At 56.5% G+C, this 10,727-nt stretch overlaps 1 protein-coding gene across 4 annotated transcripts; it reads right to left on the bottom strand.

Moving 5' to 3' along the window:
* Positions 1–968: 968 nt before the first annotated feature.
* LOC147823926 (uncharacterized) lies at positions 969–10,041 on the bottom strand. 4 transcript variants are annotated; one of them, XM_087191374.1, is made up of 4 exons: positions 9,745–10,041; positions 4,157–4,472; positions 3,937–3,995; positions 969–1,826 (listed from the first exon to the last, which is right to left on the bottom strand). In XM_087191374.1, the coding sequence occupies exons 1-4, from the start codon at positions 9,907–9,909 to the stop codon at positions 1,800–1,802; spliced, it is 567 nt and encodes a 188-aa protein (XP_087047500.1). In that variant the 5' UTR covers positions 9,910–10,041; the 3' UTR covers positions 969–1,799. The 4 variants fall into 4 exon arrangements, with proteins under 4 accessions (XP_087047500.1, XP_087047503.1, XP_087047501.1 ...); XM_087191377.1 differs by having other exon boundaries at positions 969–1,805; positions 4,229–4,472; positions 9,745–10,035; XM_087191375.1 differs by having other exon boundaries at positions 4,229–4,472; positions 9,745–10,033.
* Between the last annotated feature and the right edge of the window lie 686 nt (positions 10,042–10,727).

Here is a 10,727-nt window from a genome sequence, read left to right as displayed (position 1 = left end):
ATGCTGGGAAGAAGGGTTTATTCTTTGGTGGGAGCAACCATCTTGGCATGATGTCACACAGGGGAGGGGGCAAGGCACCATAGGAAGAGGGCAGCTACTATACATAATAGCTGCTGAGGTAGTGGGAGACCTATCAGCCAGATGTCAGGGATTCATATTCAGTAAACATGGAACTGCACTGGCTATAAAGCCACCAGCAGGAGGGGCGCTGGGCCATTCCCATCTCACCACCTGTCTGCTGCTCTCCAGCGGGTGTCGAGGCCTAAGAGATGCCCTGCTGCCCACCGAGCTGGGCATGGAGCCCAGGGCCTTCCCACTGACCTCCATCCCCAGCCCTTTTCCTTTACATTTTAAGACAGGGTCTTGCTAAGTTACTGGGCTGCTCAGATTGGGTTTGAATTTGCCATCCTCCTGCCTCAGCCTCCCAGATGCTGCCATAAATACCCTGCTTTCCGGCTTCTGAGCAGTCACTTGCAGGCAGCCCACCCTGAGCTCTCTTCCTCCTCCCTCAAGAGACCCCTCTGCTGCCTGGGACCCGGGTCATGACCGCAAACCCCTTCTCAGGGTGCAGGACACCAGGACTGGGTCCCCCGGCCCTGTCCCCTCTTCCTGGGCTGCTGAGGGAAGGGAGCTGGGGCTGGGGAGCCTTGGGTCTCTGCTGGATGGAGGGACTGAGGCCGGGTTCTGCAGGATCCTGCATGGGGTGGCCTCCTGCCCAGCTGTGCTCCTCCACTGCCCAACAGCTGCCTCTCTGCTGCCGGGCTGCTCGGGCGTGACACCCCCTCGGACAGGCTGGGGGGGGGCGGTGTAAGACCGAGGGCCTTACCAAACGCTCCGAGGAGCTGACTGTAGTGAAGCACACCCAGGAATCCCAGCGGTGCCTTCAGAATGTAAGACTGAGAGCCTTACCAAACGCTCCGAGGAGCTGACTGCAGCGAAGAACACCCGGGAAGGAACACACCGGCCAAGTTGGAAAATAAAACAGACCTTTATTAGTCTGGCCAGATGGCACTCCCAAAGCAAAATAGCTTAGAGAGGCAGCTGGCTCAGAGTCCGAGGCTGTTTTTATAGGGGTTTGAGGGGGAAGTTAACATATAGAATCAAAGAAAAGGGGACAAAGGTTAGTGGTCGACTGTTAGTGGTCAGCAGACATTTGCAGCCTGTTCTAAAAATTGTGGTGCCCGGAACATCAGTTCCGGGCAAACAAGGAGTTGAGTAGTTTACTTTGGGACTTTAGGTCTGTTACAGATTTTTATCTAGTGTCCCAAAACTAACAAGCATCTTTAGCCATTAACTCACATTTAATCACAATGGGGCTGGAGAAAAGGAACACAGGTTATGTAGTCCCACAGTGGGGTGACACCCCAGTGACTGTCAGGACCCCCGACAGCTGTGGCTACAGATCAAGGGGAGGAGCCACAGCAGGAAGTGCAGGCTCAGGAGGCCCAGGGCCGACTTGCACCCTTGGCAAAAGCAAGGAATTGCTGGGCATGGTGGTGCTGTGATCCCAGCACTCAGGAGGCTGAGGCAGGAGGATTGCTGTGAATACGAGGCCAGCCTGGGCTACACAGTGAGCCCCTGTCTTGAAAAAGAAAGAAGCACGGAATTGCCTTCCACTCCCCGTCTCCCGTGGGTCGTGCCCCGGGAAGCTGGTGAGGGCCTGGACCCCAGGAGCCACACTTGACTGCAGACAGCAATTCCCAGAGCGAGGGCTCCACGGGCGGCCCCTGCCGGTGGTCAGCGTGGCTGCTCCTCCGTTCTTGGAGATGACGGCCGGGGTCCTGCAGTCCACGTCTGGGTCACCACTGCTGGACATAATCGGTTGACTGAGAAGAGGAAGGGACAGGAGCCAACCGAGTGAGCATCTCCATGCTGCTGTTCAGGGCCTGCTGAACCCTCAGGCTGGGGAAAGAGAGCAACCGAGACCTCCTCCTGCACCGTGCAGGGTGTGTGATACTGATCATGCCCGAGGCAGGCTGTGAAGAGTGAGCCCCACCACTGGCTTGTTTATAGAAGTGAGTCCACCCGAAGCCTGCGTGCCCAGGTCACAGTAACTCGCACCCAAATTCCCTCCCTACAACTAAAACCTTCAGACTAGAAGGACAGTGTTTGAATCACAATCATATATTTTGTGTATTCTGTTCCTAATTTGACAGTGCTTTGTCTTGTCCTTGATGAGCCATTTTACATTAATTTCCATACAAACTGTGCTCAGCTTGCCTTTACCCCAACTGATTGCCAATAAAAGCCAGTGCCTCGGGCCGGGGATTTAGCTCAGTGTTGCTGCCCCTGCCTTGCAAATGTAAGGTCCTGAGTTTGGTCCCGGGTACCACAAAAAAGTAAAAGCCAGTGCCTGGGACTGGCCAGGGCCTTTGTCGGTTGCACCAGCATTGGTCGCCCTGGCCCCCACTTTCTCCCCTAGTTCTGTCTCTTACTGTATTTTTTTCTCAGGCCTGCGTCGTATACTGGGCAGGTGGGGACCGGAACCTGACTACAGGGGTCTCTGGCAATTGGTTCCCAATGTGGGGTTTGAACCACAAGCAACCACCTGCTCAGTGAGGCTACTCAGAATAAAAAGGAAAAAAGAGAATAAAAAGGAAAAAAGAAAATAAAAAGAAACTGTGACACAGTGCACCTTGCATCAAGATAAGGAAGTCCAAACAGGAAGCAAAGCCTGGAAAAGGAGATATGTGCTTCAGTTACGTGGGGAAAGGTAGTAAAGGTAGTCAGCTGGGGCTAAAACGCAGGGTAATCGCTTTCGGCCTAGGCTGGCCTGCAGTGCTGAAATAAATGCTGCAAAAGATAGTTAAATAGTCACTGCTTTTCACGAACAAGAACTTTAGATATGGAACTTAGGGAGCATGTGAAAAATAACATCCAGACAGCTCAACGAAGAAAAGTTATCTCCCTTGAGACTTTAACTGAGCCCTTGACCCCTTGGAGCCTTGGGCGCTCTATTTTGGGGCCGAAACAACCAGCCTGGAGTGGCTCAAGCCTCTGCCCCAAGGCACTGCGCCCCGGTGTGAGAACGGTCTCGTTCTGGTTGTGGACCAACTGCTTGCCAATTCTGCTGCCTTTCACACTTCGGACGTATCTCTCTCAAGCAAACCCTGGCCGAGCTCCCTCCTCCTTGGCTTTAGTTGCTAAGATCACAGGCGCGGTGGAGGTGGGGCAAAGGCAGGACAGCGTGGCCTCAGAGAGCCAGGAAGTGCAGGCGGACACACTGTGGTCACAGGAGGAGTCAGAACTAACCCTCCAATTGGAAAGAACTAAAGTGAAAAAATAGGTGATGGGTTAAAAACAGCTAGGAAAGCTCTGAAGAGCATAAAGCAAAATAGAAACAATGCTCCTGGCTTTAGGAGCCCCAAGGCCAGCGCTGAGTTACTGGCCTGATGCTGCTGCAGAGGTCTGGATCCAAAACAGCCGGGGCTCCCACTGTACATCTCAGCACCCTAAGTGCTGCCCTCGAGACCTCACACAGGACACGGTCCCTGAGGCCTAGACCTCTCCAAAGCCTGTACCACTTGAGTCTCACTGAGAGTTACCATCCGGGCATGGCGTGCAGGTGCACCCCTGTCATCCCAGCACTCTGCAAGGCTGAGGCAGGAGGATCCCAAGTTCATGCCCAGCCTGGACAATTCAATGACTGAGTGTGATCCTGTTTCAGGGTAAAAAGGGAGAGCAGGAGGGGTGTAGCTAAGCGCCCAGGAACCTGTGTTCAATCCCCAGCACTGGAACGAATACTAGCCTGCCAGACATGGTGCCACACACCGGGAATCCCAGCCCTGTGCGAGGCGGGGGGAGCACAAGTTTGAGGCCAAGGGGCAAACTTAGCAAGGTCCTGAGGGTAAGGATGCAGCTCAGTGGTAGCGAACCCCCAGGTTCCATCCCCAGTGCACTGCAGCCACGCTGCCTGTCCTGCTGCCCCCGTCTCACCGTGAGTCTCGAGTACCCGGTATTTTTGGCAGGTCCAGGCTGGCATGGGTTCCTGAGGCCTGGTGACAGAAATAAGCACAGTGACTGAAGGCCACAGAGAGCCGAGGTGCGGGGGCCAGACCAGGGTCAGGAGTCTCAGAGGGGGCGCGGGAAGCCCCGCCCCTGCCTGCCCCGCCCCTGCCTGCCCCGCCCCTCTGCCGCCTGAGGCCTTGCCCCTCACCCCGCGGAAGGCTCAGGCTTCTCCCTGGAGCCCACCAGAGCCAGGGAGGCTGGTACCCCGCACCCCACTGACCGGGGCCGGGGAGGATGGGCGGCCAGGCTTGGGGTCTGCGGCCCCCGCAGGGGGGCTGCCCCGCCTGGAGGTTGGGCAGGAAGGAGCACTGAGGCCGGGCGTCCTGTCTCCCGGGGCCTGGCGGCGGCGGCAGTGGCGGCCGCTGGAGTTGCGCCCGCGTCGGCCCAGGCTCCTCGGGCTCCGGCTGTGGCTGGGGTTTCTTCTCAGAGCGATGTTCCTCCTCCTTCCTGTCTTTCTTCAGCTCCTGGCGAGAAGCCCCCACAAGCGTCACCTCCTTCGCCCCCACAGCCCCCACCGGGAGGGCGCTCGCGGGGCACCCGCGTCCTGACTGGAGCGCCCGGCGGGGGACAGTGTCGTCCCTGGCAAATACTCTGCTGCCGTGCTGCTCAGTAATAGTGTCCGCCGGCGCGTGAGCAACTCTAGTTGCTGACAGCCCCAGGGGACATCGGAAGAGCCAGGTGAGCTGACTGTGATTTAACCAGCTATCCAAACCTGGATCAATATGAAAATATTAACTGATATTTTCTTTCTTTCATTTTTGGTACCGGGGATCGAGCTCGGGACCTTGCGCTTGTGAGGCAGGCGGCGGCACCACTGAGCCAGTCCCTGGCTTAACAGATATTCTCTATTTTTTGTTTTCATACTAAGTCTTCAAAACCCGACATGCATTTTACACTTAATAGCACATGCTCATTTGGACACTGAGCCAGGTGTGGTGTCATGCACCTGTCACCCCAGCACTCTGGGAGGCTGAGGCAGGAGGATTGGAAGTTCAAGCCCAGCCTGGAGAACTTGGCGACTTAGACTCTGTCTCAAAAAACATCTTTTTCTTAAGCAGGGTCTTGCTATGTAGCCCAGGCTGGCTTCAAACTCAAGATGATCCACCTCCCTCAGCCTCCTAGAGTGCTGGGGTTACAGACATGCACCTCCACACCCAGCTGTAAAATTTTTTTGAGTGCTGAAGATGTAGCTCAGTGGGAAGGCCCTGGGTTCAATCCTCAGTACCCCCACACCATGCCCAGCAACTGTTTTCCTTTTGCATTACTGGGAATGAACGCAGGGGTGCTGTACCACTGGGCAACATCCTCAGCCCTGTTTTTTGTTTCAAGACAGCATGTAGCTCAGTTGCCCAGGCTGGCCCCACAGGGATCACCACCACTCTGGCTTCATCAACAATATTTTATCTATATTCAGATTTCACATAATTTACAGCCAAACAAGTAGATTCATATACCCAAATTGCGCCAAATGTACTTCAAATTTTTAAATATGTCAATTGAATATTTACTCTAATTTTGTATTTAAATGTATATAAAATATAAAATTTAGGTCCTCCCTCTCAGTAGCCACAGAGGAGGGCCCCTCAGCACACAGGCCAGTGGCCGTTGAGGGTCAGGGACAGCAGGGACAGTGCGATTTCACAGCCCCCCAGGCGCGGGCTGGGCACATGATGAGAGCAGAGGCCTGTGGTGCGTGAGGCCATGGGTTCGATCCCCAGCAGGGGAAACAAACACCGAGTCTGCTAGCGGCTGGCCGAGCCCAGGCAGCAGGCAGCCCCTGAGGCCTTTGTCTCCCTCCCTCCTGTTTGAGGCCCCACAGGCTGGGCCCCTCATGCACCTGCTGCTCCTGCTGGGCCAGCAGCCTCCGCCTCCGGTCCAGAGCCATCTGCCGGCGCCGGGCCTCCCAGTGGTAGGTGCTGCTCATGCTGGGCCCTGGCAGGGGGAGCCCAGGACCCCACTCGCCCCCACCTTGCCCTCCCTTGGGCCCAGCCCCTGATGCAGCCTGGGCCACCTCACAATGCGGGCTGGGCGGGGCTGCCCAGGGCCCTTCCCTCCTCAGCCTGGAGACCCCATGGGCCCAGACCCAACTCCAGTTCCGCAGCCGGCCCAGCTAGTTTTCCTCTCAGCAGCAGCACCTGGCCCTTTCCTCCATCTCCGCTTCCGTTTGTGTTTTCTTTTGTTTTGTTACAGGGTTTCGGTACGTAGTTCAGGGTGGACTCAAACTCAAGGGGATCCCCCTGCCTCAGCCTCCCTAGTGTTGGGATTACTGTGCGCCCCCCCCCGCTTACCTCCTAACCCTTGAAGCCTTTCCCCTCCCTCAGTGTACTAGCTGAGTCTAGATAAAGAAAAAAAAAAGAAACATACAGAATCCGGATAACCTTCACTGACCCTTGGGACCAGGCTCCAGCAGAGCCCGCCCACGCAGTGGAGTGGCTCGGGATTTGTTGTCAGATCCGAGTTCAGTCTGGCTTGGGGGCCTGGGTTGGCCCCTCGGTGTGGAGTTTTCCCTGAGGAAGTGTTGAAGACTCCAGGAGATGCATGGCAAGCGCCTGCCTGGACTGAGGCACCGAGTTGGGGCCTGGGGGTCCGGTGCGACCTCTCAGCCCTGCGGTGGGGGCTGGCAGGGTGCTGAGCCCTGCTGGATCTTGCTGCCGAAACCACTGAGCTAAATCCCCGGCCCCTCGTTCTCTTTTGGTAAAAGCAGTGTTAGTGCCCATCACGGTGGTACAAATCTGTGAACGGTTATGTGGGAGGCTGAGGCAGGAGGCTTGAAAGTTTGAGGCCAGCTTGGGCAATTGAGTGAGGTCCTGTCTCAGGAAATAAAAAATAAAAGCGGCGCTGGGAGTGTAGCTCAGTAGGAAGGTTCTTGATGCAATCCCCAGCTTTAGAAAGAACAATAAGCCAGGGGCTGGGGATGTAGATCAGTGGCACTGCTCCTTCCAGGCATTCCCAAGGTCCTGAGTTCGATTCCCCCATACTCAAAAACAAAACAAAGCACTATGACAATATATATGCAAATGTAGGTACATCCTCCACATGTGTGCGTGTGTGTCTCCACGTTGCTGTCTGCCAGCGGTTGAAGAAAGCAAGCCAGGTGAGGTGGACATTAAGTAGGGAAGCCCAGGATGGGAAGTGAGGGGATTCCTTACTCTCCCTTTCAGTACTGGGGATTGAGCCCAGGGCCTTCCCACTGAGGTACGGTACGTCCCCACAGCTTCGTGTTCTCTTTGTTTTAGTTTGTTTTGAATTCTGAGGCAGGTTCTCGATAATCGGCCCAGTCTGGGCTGCATCCCCCTGGCTCAGCCACCCAGAGTGCTGGGAACTGTAGATCAGCAGGGTCCCCACTAACTGGCCTAGAGACCCCTTCCTGAGCTGGGCGAAGGAGCACAGCCTATGATCCCAGCTATTCAGGAGGCCGAGGCAGGAAGATTGCAAGTTCCAGACCAGCAACTTAGCAAAATGCCTCTCAAAAGAAAAAAGTCCCAGGGAGGCAGCTCAGGGCCAGAGCGCTTGCTGCCTTGTGTCTAGCCCTGGGCTCCCTCCCCGGGATTGCAACGGAAAAGGAAAACAAAGAAAGAACTCCATCCTAGGTCCAGGGCGGGGCTGGTACAGGAGGGGGCGGGAGCTCTGCAGGAACAGCCGGTTCTCCTGGGAGGCTCTGGGGCCTGGCAAGGGGCGGGGAGCAGCGAGATTGCACCCTCCACCGAATTACAGCCCTGCTCCAGGCCCCAGGCTCCACTGTGCCCTGGCCCGTGCCTCCGAATGAATGGTGAGGGGTCCTGGACCCCAGGGCCTCAGGGCTCCTCCCTCCGCAGTGGTAAACTGAGTCACCCAGTGTGCCCCGGGAGGGCCAATTTCCCTCCCCTGTCGCCCAGGGCTGGCTCTGGCCTCCTGCCCGACTGGTGATACTGGCCTGGCCAGGGTGGAGCTGGCCTGAAACCCTCAGAGGTGAGAGGAGGTGCCTCCTGGGAAGGTCTGCCACCCTAATCCTGGGGCCAGCACCTCTGGCTTCAACTACTCCAGGTGTGTGTGTGCGTGTACACACGTGTGTGTGTGTGTGTGTGTGTGTGCGCGCGCGCACTAGGTAGACCACAGCCCCCCACATGCTAGGGACAGAACAACGTGGAGGGCATGGCACAGATTTCTCCGTTTGATTTTGAGCATTTAAAAAATAAAAAAGCGCAGGACCGGCCTGCGTGCCTTCCCTCTCACTCTGACCCTCAGGGGCCTGGTGGCCCACGGGCAGAGGAAGGCGGAGGTTGCATCCAGCCCAGGCACAGAGTCTCTCCCACTCCCCCATCGTGCAACCCAGGAGGGGCCAGGACAGGAGGCCTCTGTTCTGGTTTCTGTCCTGCAGACTCCAGGAAGCCAGAAGGACAAAGCCACGGGTGCATGGCCAGGGCTGGCAGGAGCACTTGGCAGTGAGTGGCAGAGTGCGGGCTCTGCCAAGTAGGGTCCCCAGCTTCCACTGAGTTTTCTGACCTCCTGGGTGGCTCCCCCAGAACAGCGGGATCCTGGAGTGCCGTGCACTCTTTCCAGGGACCCTTTCGAGCTCTTGTTGTCCTGTTCGATGACTTGGACAAGAAGCAAAGATGTAGAGATTTTTACATTTATCAAAGGAATGAAAGGTCAAAAAGTAGGGAAAAGAAATATTCTGAACAGAAGTGCTCTGCACAGCACGTGCTGGCCAGGTAACAGAGGAAAAGAATTTCACCCTGCAGAGTGCCCAAGGTAAATGGCCACCATCTGTATTCTCCCATGAGACATCAGATCTAGGCCGTCCTGTTAGAAACCTGCCTGATCTTGTGCCAGGAGAATGAAGATGGCATTGTCTGGCGCAGGGCTTGGGTCAGGTGTCTGGGTGATTGACAGGTCAGGGCAGCTGGAGAAGGGATTGGCCATGCCCTAGTCTGCTCAGCAGCAGGGTCTGCCCTTCCCCGGGTCCCAAACCCTGCTAACAGGGCAGCATCATGGTCAAGAGGGTGTGACTGCTTCGGCAGCACATATACTAAAATCATGCTCAAGAGGCTTTGGAGTGTAAGGGCCTCCTCATATGTGGCCTTGGGCATTCGGGCAGGTTACTTACTGCTATGAGCCCAGGTTTCTTATCTGTGAAATGATAATAGCAAAACACACCAAAACCAAACAAAACAGAAGCCAGGTATTGTGTGTGGAGCACACTTGTAATCCCAGCACTTGGGAGGCTAGAACACTGGGAAGGGCTCCAACACAGGAAAACAGCATGGCGGAGGCCCTGAGAGGAAGAAGGCTGCACACAGTGGACACGGGCCTCAGGGGCCTGAAGGGCACAGGTAAAAGGCTGCTGCAGGACAGGAGGAAGCAGCAGGTCAGGGACAGGCAGGTCACCTGGCCCCTTGCACAAGCAGCCTCGGGGACCCCAGTGCCACGGAGCTGGAGCAGTGTCATGAGGGCCCCCAGGCCCAGGAACCCAGCCAGATTCTCCGACCTCACAGAGAGACAGAGGGCGGCCACCCCTTCCTCCCTGGTGGCTCCCTGGCTGGGCAGGTCCCCCACCTCCAGAGCCCAGCCTGTGGTGAGAAGCAGAGTGAAAGACTTCACCCACAGCATACGGTTTCTAAACCACGGGTGGGACAGAGTGCTAAGAGTGAAGGCAACTCCACCTGCCTGGCAGACACAAAAGAGTCATTGCTTGGCTGGAACTCTCTTCCCTGTGTCCCTCAGAACAGCCCAGACCAACCTGAGGGCACAGCTCACCAAGGGAAATGCACGCAGCGGCCTGACCCCAGCAAAGAGGCCTGGGTTCCGGGCACTGAGGAGCCTCATGGACTCCCCTCCAGGAGGCTTCCCGTCAGCATCAGGGGACCTTCGTGTGTCTGCTGCAGACTCTGCCTCGGGCTTGGCCTCGATGCCCACACACATCACCTCCCCAGTGCTGCCGTCCCTGGGGGTCGGGTTAGAAACAGGGCTGAATCACTTGCTGCAGCCTCTCATCCCTGACGACAACCTGAGGAGGCTCATTGCCCAGCTCATCAGCATTTTGGAAATGGGCTGTGCTGAGCCCCCCCGCCCCGTGCCCCCTGCCTGTGCCAAGCTCATCTCCAAGTCTCGCCGCCTGCTGATGCTTCTGACTGAGCAGCGGGAGGCCACGGTGTCCAGTGTCCCAGGGGGAGCAGCAGCAGCTGTATTCTGACCCCGTGGTCATGGAGGGTCTTTTCTAGCCCACTCACCCGTGCTTAAATTCAAAAGCAGACCCTGCCGGGCGTGATGCTCCGCACCTGTCATGCCAGCACTTGGGAGAGAGGCGGGAGGATCCCTGGGAGTTCGAGCCCAGCCTGGGCTCCACAGTGAGTTCCAGGCCAGCCTGGACTGCGTAGGAGACCCTGCCTCAAACAAACACATAAACACACACCACAGACCCTCAGCACTCTCGCCCCCAGTTAGGCACCAGCACATTGATGAGAGGGAGAGGAGGTTGTTACAGATGAGGATGCAGATGCTGTTAAGCCAACTCCGGGCACATCCTAACCTTCGTCCAGGGAATTAAAAGTGAACTGTGTGTGGCCGATTTCTAATCCCCAAGATACACAGATGGTCTGTTCCCAAATGGAGTCGGGAGAATTTGCACAGGGTCTACAATTCCCTTCGGGCCACTGAGTATCATAGCATTTTTCAGGTGAAAGGGAATAAAGCCCACACTCCCTGCTGAGCACAGTCAGAGAGAAAGTACATGGAAACAG

This window comes from Heterocephalus glaber, unplaced genomic scaffold (assembly GCF_053883595.1).
Source record: "Heterocephalus glaber isolate CG9 unplaced genomic scaffold, H.glaber_assembly_v1.0 deba00001563, whole genome shotgun sequence".
Lineage (NCBI taxonomy): Eukaryota > Metazoa > Chordata > Mammalia > Rodentia > Bathyergidae > Heterocephalus > Heterocephalus glaber.
This window is presented reverse-complemented; position numbering and strand designations above follow the sequence as displayed.

Coding starts and splice junctions, on each gene's coding strand:
- LOC147823926 (XM_087191374.1), bottom strand. CDS start 9,909: ATGTGTGTGGGCATCGAGGCCAAGCCCGAGGCAGAGTCTGCAGCAGAC. Junction 4,473..9,744: donor CGCTGCGTGCATTTCCCTTG/GTGAGCTGTGCC, acceptor GCTTCTCGCCAG/GAGCTGAAGAAAGACAGGAA. Junction 3,996..4,156: donor AAGCCTGAGCCTTCCGCGGG/GTGAGGGGCAAG, acceptor TTCTGTCACCAG/GCCTCAGGAACCCATGCCAG.